General features: G+C 24.7%; 1 protein-coding gene across 1 annotated transcript in view; it reads left to right on the plus strand.

The window, feature by feature from the left end:
- Positions 1–15,453, plus strand: part of LOC113551720 (H(+)/Cl(-) exchange transporter 7-like) — a gene marked incomplete at its 5' end in the record, with an annotated part of 40,665 nt that overhangs the window by 22,887 nt on the left and 2,325 nt on the right. The window contains one exon of the mRNA XM_026954136.2: positions 13,664–13,744. Coding sequence (XP_026809937.1) covers positions 13,664–13,744 — 81 coding nt within the window. The remainder of the gene's footprint in view (positions 1–13,663; positions 13,745–15,453) is intronic.

Genomic DNA, 15,453 nt, shown 5'->3' on the forward strand with positions numbered 1-15,453 from the left:
AAAAGTAGAAAAAAATTTGCAAATGCAACAACATCCGTGCTCTAATTATAACTAATCATTAATAAGTACCAACAATAATTATGCAACGAAGTTATATAATAATATGTGGCAAGATGTGCATTGCGCACTACTAGGTTTATGTTTATTATTTTAAAATATTTTGGTGTGCAGTAGGAAAATACCCAAATTCTAGGCCCTGTCATTATGTACGCATATATTTCAAATATTTAAATACGTTTTATTTTTAGATTCTGGACGGAGTGATGAATGTATTGATTTTACAATGATGTATTTTTTTTATTTTGCCATAACTCAAAAACGAATCATTGTAATTATTTGAAATTTTCACAAAATGTTTATATTAGCATTATCTATTTACGATTAAATTTTCAAAATATTTAGAATTTTTTTAAACTTATTATAGACTATTAAAATTTTCGATTCTTCTAAATTTTTTTTTCTTGAAATGACGATAAAATTAATTTGGCTTTCCAAAAAATCTTTAAAATTTATTACAAGGTTTATTATAAGTTGTTCTTATTGTAGTAAAAAAAAATCAAAAATCGTTAGTCACAATTTTTGTTTATAAGCATTAAAAGTTCAAATGTTTACGAAATATGTCAAAATCATAAATATTTGCAAGACATTTTTTGAAGTTTAAAATGCATAAAATGTTTGTAATTTATATTTAAGGTTAAAAAATACAACACAAGGTTCTCCTTAATTTTTTCTTAAAATAACTATAAAAAAAAAAACTCCAGTGTCAAAATAGAAAAAAATTGATGAACATATGAAATTTATTTTTTTACGAAATCGAGTAAAACAACGATAGGTTACAATTTAAATATAGTTAATAATATAATATACCCTATTAATTCTCCTAGACTGACAAATCATCTCCATTGAGAATCGTTTTTCGTATACAATGATACCTGTCATTGCATTCAAATTTAACCCATCCATTATAGTGACTTACTCATCTCTACTATACAGTAGAGCGATACCCATTTGACCACTTTTTTGTATAGTTAATTGGTTGTTCAAAATAAAAAATTTTATTAACGTATCGTCTATTTATTGTGTAAAGTAAACTTTGCCCAACAATTTTTTGAATAAAGCATGTTTTCATTGAATAGTGAATACAGTAAATTTATATTGATGTAATAGGTGATCGAAACAAGACAATCAATTGTAGATACCTTCAATAATTGGACGTACGACTGATAAATTTTAATGTTCGTAGAGTAGGTAGAAAGATTTGTCTATGCCATGCAAATTGCTCAACGCGTGCACAACAAAAACTCATTATTAACATTTACGATTTTCTAATTTTAATAGTTTTTTTTCAATTATTTAATTTAAGTTAGCTTAGCTTAAAAACTTGTGTAGCTATTATTTGTGTCTTTATGTCCAGGATAAAATTTTAGATACTAAATATACTTTGCCGCTATTATAATTAACTATTATTGTACCTGAAAAACTCCCCACCTATTTTAATTAAGATAATTCGTATACATTTTCATATTTATATTACTATATAGTGCAACATACATCAGAACAATCGCATCTAAATAAAATAACGATTTTTAATCATTTTGTTGTACCTTGTAAGGTACTAAAACTTTCCAACATTATGTGTATTATTATATAATAGGATTTTTTTTTTATATAAATGAATCTTTTTTAACAAGCAGTTATAGGTAAGTATTTTTTGTATTTTTACCACGATGATATATAATTTACATTATTTAAGTTGTGATTATTGACTGCTACGAATATTCTCACCAACAACTTGAAGAATATAGACAATATTTTACTGTGCAATATATACATTGAATTTTCAAGGGTGCGCTGTGAAATTAATTCGTTATGAACAAAAAAATAACAATAATATTTTTTTAACTTGTTTCCTCATTTTCAATATATTAATAACCATGAGTTTCATATGCGTAAAAAACATATTTTATCTGCGTAATTTATGATAAATTCGATCCTATAACATACTTATAACATTTACGTTTTTGCTACATGTACAATCATGTACCTATGTACGTATATTTTCGCTGATTTAAAAAATGTTTTATTCAGCCGTAATAATGACGTGTTGTTGCATTATGCTCGTGCTATAGAATAATGCTACCATACCGTTGTCTATATACGTATGGCTCGGTTTTGTTTTATCGGCACTAAATTACTTTAATCTTCTTTTTACTATATCGTACGTCAACCATTGTATTGCCGTATAATACAGCAGCGTGTATTTATCACGCTATGTTGTTTAGTCAGTCATGTTTTCCAATTTAGTTTAATGTCATTTTGGGTGGCTTTTGAATTCGATTAGACAAAATAACATTAATTATTCTATACACATGTATTATATAATATATAAATAGGTAAGTACCTAATATATGTACTCAATTTATAAATATATCGACATCAATAAGCACATACAGAAACTTCAAACGAGGAAATCGGCGAGTACCTATATAGAGTGATTTTCCTTACTTTCATATAAATACTATTTTTATTTAATAAACATTTTAATTATCAATGAGAATTATGAATAGCTTTCAAGCCAGACAATAAACTGTTTAGAATGAATAATTTTTACTTTGTGATAGGTACATTTAATTACTTGATATTTTTTGTTACGAAATATCTATCGACGACAAACCAAACACATTTTTTTTGTAATTTGTTTACATAAAATGTATCGAAAAAAGTGATTGTGTTATTTTTTTAGTATCACGATAGTTATACGAATAAAACGCAGTTGTGTATTCACTTACGTAATTTAAATAATACATTTATTCAAATTCTGATTTTTAAATTTTTTTAGATATACTTTAAGATCATATTTTAAAATTCTATTGAATAATTAATGTTTAAAAATGTTACCTAATTTAAAACTCGTACAAGTAGTTTATCAACCATTAAAAAATTGTTCACTAAGAATAATAGCCTTTAAAATTGGTTTTACTTGTTAAAATAAATTACTATATATAAAATTACTATGGTAATATTTATTTTTTATAAAACGGTGATTGTCATTTTAAAAAAAACACTTTGTATTAACACAGGACACTCCTTAAATAGTATAAAACATCAAAAATTAGACTTTGAATGACTTAATTTTTAAAAAGTGCAATCCTGCTTGGTGAATCACCATGTATACTGTTTATTTTAAAACGTTTTGAAAAATTTATTTAACGTGCATAACTAAACAAGTATATAATATAATAATTATGTAGGTATGTAGATATAATAATCAATATGTCAGTACAAATTTAGTCGAATAAATCGTAATTTATATCTATAAATCAGTAATTAACACATTATAATATATTTATCTTATGGTATATAGAACATTTGTTGATAAAGTGTAGATAAAAATTTAAGTAAAAAAAATATATTTCCAAAGATCTCAAAATATAAATAATTTAATACCTATATTTAAAAACTCAATTTTTTTGGAGGTAAAAAAGATTTTTGCATAACTTGAAGTAATATTACAATTTTTTGAAAAAATTAATTTCTATAATTTCACATGAACGAGATTTATTTTAAAATTTAAGGACAACATAATATGGTTTCAATTCCATTAAGTTTAAGCTCAAGTATAATACGTTTCTACAAATTTCTATGTACCAATGATATTGCATAAATAATAATGAAAATCTTTATTTATAGTTAAGCCCATTTGTTTACTTTCATCCTTGAAACACACTGAAAGTCACTCTCAGATTCAAACACTAGTACTATGTCATCGATGTATGCTATTATTTTCATAGCCTTAGATTCTTGTAGTTTGACTCCTATATCGGTATTTAATGCCTTTCTAACTACTTCCTCCAATGCAATATCAAAGAGCATTAGTGAAAGTGTATCTTTCTATTCAGTCCTGTGTTTATCATGAATACCTTTGACAATAAAATGTTTGTTAAATTTGACCATATATTTAGAGTTTTGAACACATGCTCCTATCTTTCTTGTGATTTCTGCTTAACTGTAATAACTAAAAATAATAGACATAATAATTTTATAGTAAGAGATATGAGTTGGTTGCAAACTTCAAATATCTAGAAGTAGAATTGAACGTGTCGAGCAATAACCACAAAGAAATACAAAACAGAATATATTCAGCTAACAAATATTTTTTTTTAATATTAAAATCTAAACTACTTTCAATCAGATCTAAACTAACATTATACAAAGTAATGATACACCCGATAGCGATATATGCGTGTAAAACCAGGGCCACAACAAAACTAGATGAGTAGAACCTAGCAAGATTTGAAAAAAAGATATTACAACAAATTTTGGCCCCTGGAGAAACCAAAACACGGGAGAATATAAGCGAAGATAGAACAAAGAGATAATACGCGTGTTAGAAGATTCAAAAATAATAGTTATATTGAAAAGTAAAAGGATAAGTTGGACTGGACATGCGATATGGCGAGGTCAAGAACAGACTATCAGTCAAGTCACCAGCTGGAAGCCAAAGAGGAAAAGATCGTTTGGCCGTCGAAGACAAAGATAGATAGATAGGGTCCATAAAGACCTTGATATTTTTATCCTGAATGTTGAAGCGCTAGCCACAGACATTGCAGAGACAGATGGTGAGAAGGTGGTGGTTGCGGTGAACCTAAATAGTCATCTATACTAAGTCAAAAAAAAAAAAATGTTTGAACATAATTATTAGAAGTCATTTCAAAACAATGGTTTTTAAAGTTTTTTATTCATTAATATTTTTTTGCAGGATAGCATACATTTCTTATTTCATATTTTTCAGTACACTACATTTTTAAATAGTATGTATAAAATAAAATGTTGAACGAATAGTTAAATTATAGTAAAATTATAAACTTAAATAAATGTATATTTTAAATTTAAATGGGGGTAGAGTATTAGTATAAGTATTCGTTCAAATAATTTTTTTATAAACAAATTAAAATTCTCAGAAATTATTCTGCTTATGCGGAACATGAATTTAAAAATGCAATGTGTTGTCTATCATAAAATTAAAAACAAATAAAACAATATTATGAAAAAAATATTATTTTTCAAAAGTATTGTTTTAATTATTATTATAACTTAAAATGTGTTAAAAAATAATCTTTTCAAAATATTCGTGTTATTCTAAATATTAAGTGTTTTCAGTTAAAATAATCACAGTTTAGCCTAGCTATTATATTATTTACTCGTCCATTTATCAATCGTTCTAGTTATGGAAAAACATATTTACATTCAGTGTAGTAAACGAGGAAATGATTATTATATTATTAGGGCTCGGGTCTTATAGCATTTAAAATTATTAAAATAAGCGCTTAAAAACATCATTATAAGCACTCAAATAAGCATTTAAAAAACCTAAATTTGAGCAAAAATATTTAATAAAAAAAAAAATTGTATGATATACTAGACATGATTTTTAACTGTGCTGAAAATAAATAAATCGTTATATTATAAAAAATCAAACTTCACTTTCGAGACATTTTACCTTATTACTTATAGATTTTTCGAGGGATTTTCTGAAAAAACTATAAAAAGTAGAAAAACTGGTCAAAAATTAAAAATAATCACAAAAACTGGAAATAACCATCTTTTTAAAAAAACTGATTTAAATTTCATAATTGAACGTGTTGTAACATTACATACATTTCCATAGCACTCTGCTACATTTTAAGTCAATCCATAAAAATAAACAAATGCTTTAAGTCCCGAGCCCTGATCATTATAATTTATATTTAATAAATGTTGTGATCTTCTAATTAAAAAAAAATATATATTATGGTTCTCTCGGTAGCCCAGCGGCGAACACAGTTCAACGTTGTTAATTTATTATTCATATTTTGTAAGATTGTAACTTTGTAACTCCGGGCTAGCACTGTAATCCATCGTGTATTTTTTCTTTTCTGTCTCAGACATCTTCATCTTTCATATCACCGTGTTTCGGCTACAGTTGTAATATTATCATTGAGATTCGTGTTGATTTTATTTGTTTGCCTGTCGAGCACAAACGAAAAAAAACGACAAACTGGACAATTAACCATATTGCGAACGGTGGTGTAGTTTTTAGGCACCGTTATCGTGGTATATTATTTATCATTATTTTTAATCCGATATGTACAATAACGACGCAGAAAAATCGCTGCCACCATGTAATTGTAGAAAATAATCACGAGTGTGTAAAATAATATTCATTTTTTTTGTCTTAGACTTCATAATGTAGCTAATAGCAACTATGCTATGGATATATAAATTATGTGTGTATAAACCGGCGGCTAACGAGCCACATGCGGGTCTTTCGATTTTAAATTGCGGCTTTCTAGGTCCATACGCAAAAATAATTATTTTATTAGGTATCAAAATAATATATATTATTTTACATTATATTCTTATTGCTTTTAAGAATATGAATTAAATACACAGGCTATCGTAATCAACTAAAATTAAAAGTGTGTATTAAACTTTCCAAATGCATGTAAAGCCAATGCTTCCATTGATGTAACTATAGAACTATCTATTATTCAATCACTGTATTATTTATTGGTATTGCTAAAATGCTTGAATTTGTTTTGTGCTAAAAAATTTAGTATATTTTTACATGCATGAATATTATTTCGTGAATAAAATCGTTTATTTTAATTGGTTAGTCTCTATTCGTGAAAAAAATAACATATAATTATTAAAATATAAGTTTACTAAACTATATTAAGCTACCAATTAATTTCCTCAAAAGTTACATAAAATAATTACACAATAAAGTCTTACATCTAATACTATTGCAAATAAACATACTTCATCGTAAATCGTTAAATTTACATGTATCAGTTATTACTCCAATATTAAGAACATATATGATCATAAGCTCATAAACATTCTTCGAATTGAATTTTACAATTTTTAAATTGTGTAAATATAAAATATTATATAGTTGTACAATTGTATGTACAACAGTAGTAACAATAAATAATGTAATTTTCTTCAAGTTGAAAATCGATGTGTTTTTTACGTTATTTTATGTAGAGTAACAATCGTCTTGCGTCTAAAAATCTAATAAGTCTAGTAATCTTGCTATATCATGTACAAATCTACGATTTTTGGTAACTCTTACAAATTATATCGCTGGAAAAGTTCACGCGTTAAAAATTATTAGACAGAGTGTTCCGTGAGGATTTACCCATCGCGATATCTTCTGCAATAATGAAGATATCATAATTATGTTTTATTTTTTTTTAAACTTACTGAAACTAGAACTACAAGTAATTTTTGTATTAATTTAATTTAATATTTTCGTAAAAAAGTTAAAATAAATAATTTTTTATTTAGTTATTTAAAAAAAAAACTAAAGAACCATTTTGTAGTTTATTTTTCTAAAAATTTTGCTATTTCAACAGTTTATTTTCATTAATATGTATAAAAATATATATCATATTTAGCATCGTGATTTTTAATATTTTTTTTAGTTTTGAGAATATTTATGTACAATTATACGGGTATAAGCCCGCGTTCCACATGCTTGATAACATTGACACTTAGAATTACCTAACTTTACCTATTGTATTAAATAATTTATACATTTTTTTCAAAACTAGAAAAAATATAAAAAAGTAAGAGATTAATGTAAATGAAATGTTGAAACGTCAAAATTTCGACTTTTGTTCGATTTTTTAATAATTATTAAATAAAACTTTTTAAACTTGTTTACCAAAACATTAAATTAAATTAAAAATATAAAATACTTGAAGTCCATGTCCCTACGAGTCTCATAAAAAAACATAATTATGATATCTCCATTATTTCTGAAGATATCATAATGGGTAAATTCTCACGGGACACCCTGTATATAGGGTCATTAATTTTTCTCAACATTATGACGTATCGACATCAAAATTTAAACAAATACTTTATGAGTTATTTAACTTTGAGTAATAAGGATAACCTATAATCTAGGTCCGTAATAATGGGTTCTAAAGAAATGGAGGCTATGGTATGAACATTTTAGCACCTAATTAAGAAGAATCTATCAACTTTATGTTATATGAAAATGATCCAAATAAAATGAACACTAGATTCAATATTACAAATATTTATATTTTTTAAATTGTAAAGTAATAATTATTTTTAATAATATCTAATAATAACATTATAATTAAAATTATAGTCCTTACGAACTTTTATTCTTAGTATAAAAATTATATTAACTGTGAAACCAATTGTTTGAATTTTTTCATTAAGTACACCGACGTTTTTAAAAAAAATAATCTGAGAAATCATAAATTAACTATAAAAAAAAAGAGGTATTATTTGAACACAGGTGTTTGTATCACTACACTAAAACAATAAATGTAAAGAATTTGAAAATATGATATTAAAATAAATTTAAATTTCCTAAAATTATAATTTGTATAAATTCATTATTTAAAAAAATAGGGTGGGGGGATAATACTTGGTGAATCACCTGTATACTTCTTCTTTTATTTAAAATACATTTTCTATTTAAATGGAATTTGAAAAAAAAAGTTACAAGGTATAAAATACATACATTATATATTTATATCTTGTAATAGTTAATCAGTATACATATTATGTTATGAGCAAACATAATATATATGTTAACCAGCTAACAAAACTAGCTCATAGCTGATATATGTTTTGAATATTATGATCTCATTTGAAAAACCCAGAGAAACTGATTGAAATATTTTGCATGTATTTTAATTATCTTCAACAAAACAACTTTCATGCGAATAATTAATAAATTAACCGGTTTATAAAAGACGAACTATTTTTCATACACTTTAGATTCTCTCATATTAAACAAGTTTTCATATTATCATATTTTTATCTTAGGTATATTCCAAATAACAGTTAGTCATACATAATCGTATCGTATAATGACTGAGAGTTTCAAAATACGTATTTCAATATTCAATCTTTATTTTCAGAAATTATATTACAAGGTTCAAAATTAACTATACTTACAATAAATTATAAATTATAAAAACAAAAATTGAATACATAATTTGACTATGAAATTATATTCATTTTAATTTAAAGCCAAGAATACTATTTCAGTTACAAAATAAGGTTGTCCAAACGTTTCCTATACTGAATACAGAAGTGACATAACAACGCAAGAGCGTCATACCGATTTTATAAAAGATAATTATTAAATTAATTTACTAAAACCCTACCATAATAATAAGAATTCTTTTATTTAGTTACTAACTATTATGTCTTCTTTTCAATAATTGTGATAGTTGCCGGGACGCTACATTTTTTTATACGAATAATATACAATTAAATAGAAGTGGTGAACTTAAAAATGTTCGCGAGCCACATAGATAAATAAAATAATACCAAGAGCAAAATGTCAATAAATTAATAATAATAATAACTAATAAATAAATTTTGATTTTAAAAATTAGATGCGAGTCGCAAGTCTCTGCAATAGGCCATGAAAAAAAATTATTAAATTTATTATTTTATTTTATAAATTACCTCTATTTTTTGTGTACAAACTTGGTGCCAGCAAATAATTATCGATTTAGGATAATATGATCGAGTAAATAAAACCACCAATGCACTCTATAGGTATGACAACCCAAACGATAACCTTATATTATGACAGTTATTATATTAGGTTAGGTATTATGCTATAATAAATATTTTTCGATTATGAAAAAAACATCATAAAAATAAATATAAGTATAAATTACTCTTATAGTAACAATAACTTACTTTTCTACAAAAACTTGAAAATTTGACAATTTTAAGTTATTATGGCCTACAAAAATAAGCCTAATACAATTTAACCTAATCAAAAAAAATTTGTTATTCAAAATTATTTTTACTAAAAATTAATGCAGTTACAGTATAGAACAGGGGTCACCAACTGACAGACCGCGAACACTTTTTTTACGGACCCTGATCCGCGGAGAAAATTTTTAAAATTTTTTATTATAAATAAATAAATATTATAAGTGTATCATATAAAATTTATATTACGCCAAAAAATTAATTAATCTGTATTGAACAAATGCATAAATAAATCAATATACCTAAATACTAATTTTAAAAAAAATGTATTTATTAACGTGTGTAAATTATTAAAGTTATTAGGGACCGCGGCCAATATGGTAAGTTTCAAAACGAACCTCCATATAAATTAGTTGGTGACACTTGGTATAGAAGATGTGCCTTGTAAATTTTGACTAAAATAAATAAATAAAATGATTTGCATTAATTAATTTTATAAAAAATATGTAATTTTATGAATTTTGAGATAAACAATAGAAAATCAAGAAACTTAAAATCATAATAAAATATTTATTTTAACTTAAATGTATTCCGAATATTTTAAATATCTCAAAAAACATAAATAATAATAATTTCATTCCAAATGGTTGAGACTTTAAGAAATTTATGTTTAAAATTTTCTAACAATCACAATTTATAAAAAATGCTTAGTTTTGCGTATTACAAGACATAACTTTTCGTTTTTCAAGTGCGATGATTTTTAATTTACTTCAGTTTAATAAGAATACTATACTATGCAAACTTTTGAGTACTAAGTAATTTACATTGTACATCTGTTTATTTAAACAACATTTAAAATGCAATTAACTAGTTTAATATTATGTTTGACGTGTATTAATTATTTTATGATTAAACGTCTTGATTTTGAAGATATATGTATATACAATTTTTTTATAATATATTTTAAATATAGAACTGTCAGGAAAAACGAATATTTTACGGATATTAAATTTTTTGAAACCGCGCTATTCTAAAAAATAACAATATGGACTAAAAAGTGTCAAAAATGTCAAAATCCAGAACCAATATATACATAGCTAAGTAAGTATTATGCATTGGGGATGATTATTATAAAAGTTTATACATAAGAACATTCTATGTAATATATATTATATTCTTTAATGTAACTTAAAAAATAAAACCATATATTTTGTCGTATTTCTTTATTAAGTTTATGGGGTTTATGTCTACAATATTGTTAGTTGTACATACAATTTTAATCGAATCTAAACAAGATATACATAATAATTGAATTAATCCAAAAAGAGCTAATTTGAAAATATGAAAAAATAATTAAATACTAGCTATGAATAAATTGAGAAATTTAATTTAGCGCTTTCTGGTGGTTTATATTTATTAATTTATTATTACTACCCAGCAAAATTATATATATCAAACCAGAGGGCAATTTATTTTATTCTATTTTTTTTTATAATTTAGTTGCACACGCGATTGCTTTAATACCATAAACCTATTTTCACACTGTTCTTCGGTACGTCAGAATAAAATTTAAAGTTAATAACAACTACTAATAACATATTAAATAATTATTAAATAATATATTATGCTATTTATTTTGGAAAATATAAGTTGAAACTACCCTACTATACTATTATAAAATAATATACATTTCCAATAGCAATATAAATATATAGAGTGATTCACCAAGTTTAGTATCCTCGCCGTCTTTTTATTTAATAATAAAATGATTCAAAACCTGATTTTTGGTATTATTGAACACCTAAGACCAAATTTTAAAATTTTTAATATTTTAAATACTGCTTAAGAAGTTTTTTACATAAATTTTTGTTTTTTAAATAAGAATATTCTATTTGTACAGAAAATTATTAACGGATAACTTTTTTTGAACATTATGACAATCTATAACGTATCAACCTCAAAATTCAAACGAGTAATTTTTAAGTTATTTAATTTTGAGTAATAAGGATAGTACTAATAGTAAGTCTATGGTAATGGGCTTAGAAGATAATAATATGTAGGCTATGTTTGAAAATTCATTTGAAAGTTTTAGCAATTAATATTAATCATTTATAAACATTTATAATCGCGATTTGAAAATTTAAGTTTGTAAAAATAGCATAAGTAATATAAATGCTAAATCTAATATTATATCTATTTTATATTTTTATAAGACCATTTTTAAAGACTATTATCCTTAGTATTAAGTAACCATTTTGACAACTAAGAAACTACACGCTCAAACTTTTAACTAGATACATCAACATTTAAAAAAAAAATATTCACTAAATAGTTTACAGTGAAAAAACAAATCTCATTTGAAAAACAGAAGTTCTTATTTCTTGTATTGCCACAGAACACTCATTAAGTAATAAAAAAATATATTAAAAATAAAAAAATAGGTAAATTCCAAAAATCAGAATTTGAATAAAAAATGTAAAGAAAAATTGTGATGAATAACCAGTACAATATAATATTCTAAAAACTATAAACTAATAGACCACCTCACTTTAGAATTTTGACAATTTTGTTTATACTTCAAAATTGTGAACATTGATTTATCATTGAATTTAAATTTAACACATCTACGTTTAGGTTAATGACAAGGTATACTTGTAAACAACTACAGTACTTTTACAACTTGTATAACCTATAGCGACTCTTCGCTTTTTTATTTTTATTTGTATATTTGTATCCGATGACACTTTAAAGCAGAACAATTGCATTAAACTTCAACATTGAGAGTAGTTTCAAATGAAAAGCTAAATGTGAAATTTCATATTTCAGTATTTTTAACTGTTTTAGAATAACTGTAAATGACTATTCAAATAATTATAATGTATTATCATAAAAAAATTTTGCTGTATAAATATATCGTTATTATTATTGTTTGGCAGTCATTTAAATTCAAATAATCATAACAAATCAAGTTATGTTTCTATTCATTAAAATTACATGAGTTAGATAATTGATTTGACACAAACAACAACTATACCAACTGTGTACAAGTATAGATACTTATAATTACTATCGGTAAACATTTTTAACCTAACAACAACCTAAACTAACTACCTAACCATCGTAGAGCTAAGTGTATGGAAGAAAATCATTAAGTTAAACACAAGATTAGTCCTTACAAAAATTTAAAAATTTTTATTAATAAAAACAAATATATCGGGTTCTCAAACTCATAAATTAGTAAATTTTGTAAAAATTAAGGGCGCTCGGGATTTGGGCCACAACAAACCTTTTTTCAAAAAAGTATACTAGCTGTAATTGGGCCACTATTTTCAACGACTTTTATTATTGTATCCGCTAATTGGACTGTCATAAAATTTAAATTTATATAAAATAATATTTAATAAGTTTTATTAAGAGTTCAATCAGAATGATGTATTAAAATAAGAAACGTAGGAACATTATAAACAAGGAAACGAACTTTGATACGAACAAATTATAATCTTAATGAAATTAAAACATACGAAGAAGGGATTTGTATCATATTATTTAAAAAAAAAATTGTATTTTCATGTATTAGAAACAAAGTTATTTAATAAACGTTATAATTTACTTGTATATTTCTGTGTTATACATTTTTGGCTAAAATTAGGGGGTCGGTTAATTCTAATGTAGCTTATACACTAAGTATTGAATTACCTATGAGCGAGCACATACTATTAGTATTAAACTGCTATATCTATAATAGCCCAATTAGAGAACAGATCGATACTTACCATTTAAAAATAATAACTTAAGAGTAGGTTGTCGTTGTACGTTTTAAGTATAAATATATTACGTACATTTTATATTCCTTACTATCTTATAATTAAGATTTTTTTGGTTTTTCTTATTTTTTTAGGAAACAAGTTTATCAAGGACTTTTAGATTGTTTCGCACTTTAGGACTGCGGCACATAGTTGTTATCAACAACACTAACGAGGTATGATGAAAATTATATATTAAATATTTGTATATATTTTACCATTAGTATTTCGTGATGTCCCCATCCTAACCGTATTTTATTATCTAAAGTAGGTAGTGATAAAATGTTGGTTTTTTGCACATTGATCTTATTCTACTCAAATTGTATTATAACTACCATTCACGAAGAGCTCGAAGAACTTGTTTAACTTTTTTAACTTTCGTCTTTGTTCATCCAATATAAAAGGACGAATGATTAAATTAATTAATTTTGTTTTAATAATTTAATTTAGTTAAGTAGATGTGTTAACGTTCCCTTGGAAAAAATACCTGATGTTATTTCTCTCTGTATTTTATGGTAGTTTTAATTCGTTGTTATTATTATTAAAATCTATAACTAATGTATAAAATACCTTGGCATTCCTTATAATAATTGTGCATCCCTAATAGACTAGTTAACTTTTTCCGTTTATCATTAATTGTTTCTATAATAATTTAGTAGTTACGTAATATTATCTTTTACCTAAACCCTTAAGTGATTAAGAAACTAAAATATTAACTCCAAAAACTATTAATTTTAAAAATAAAACAAAACTATACAACCAAAAAGTGATTGTTTTTCTTATGTGAAATATTAAACCGATTGGGTAATAAACATTAATATAAACAAATTAATAATTTAACTATTAAATATTTGGCACATTAACAATTAAAGGTGCTTATTATTTGACCTTAGTTCTATTTAACCCTTTAATTATTTACGTATATATTATATTCAAAATTCCAAACTAACCAATACTATACACTTGAGAGTTAAGACCTAATAGAATAAATAAATATTGATCAAAACAAAATGCTCCATAAGTCTGTAGATAGATATACATAATAACTGATAATGCATAGATGTGAATAATGTATAATATATAATTATTCAGGATAGCTAGTATAACAAACTTCAATGGCCTATTCAGCATTTTTAAAAAGCGTTGGGGGGATGTGCGTTGCCAAACATAATATGTATTTTTAATGATATTATCATTTTTCCGAGGTTAGGGTTGTACACTTCCATTACCGTCGCCACTGTTTCTCAAAAATGTTAAGGGTTAATATTATCAGTACTACAGATATATTTAAAAACTGTTTTCTTTAAACAACAAATAGTGACTAATAAAAAATGTAAATTAAGTATACACATTTTTGTGTCAGGTGTTAGTAATATAAAATATATATGATCTACTATGTACACATAAATTAACAATAATTAAACCACTAAACCAGTTAGTTTTTAAATTTAAACAAAAATCACAATATGAGTTTGTAGGTACTCGCGAGTAATCTCAAATAATCGATTATTAAACTTAGCCATAAGTTAATGACAACCGTCTGAATGTACACTAAAGCTAATGTGCGACTAGTATAGTAAGTAGTAAGTTATGCCGGAATAAAAATAAAGTTGAAACTTAACAAGGGAATACAATTATTGTTCACTATTATAATACTCGTCGACTTTCTAGAACGGTTTATAACGAGTACATTAACGCAAACGACAATTAAAAATACTGGCAACAGAAAATAACACATTATTAATATAACTTTCTCGGCTAACAATTACTGGAGATTTGTGGTATAGATCTCATTTTTTGACAAAAACTTGTGCACATTCAACGAATATTACAACGAGTTATACTCCATTAGCTGTAAACGGAAACTCCAACACGAAACACTCCG

This window comes from Rhopalosiphum maidis, chromosome 1 (assembly GCF_003676215.2).
Source record: "Rhopalosiphum maidis isolate BTI-1 chromosome 1, ASM367621v3, whole genome shotgun sequence".
In the NCBI taxonomy this organism is placed as follows: Eukaryota; Metazoa; Arthropoda; class Insecta; order Hemiptera; family Aphididae; genus Rhopalosiphum; species Rhopalosiphum maidis.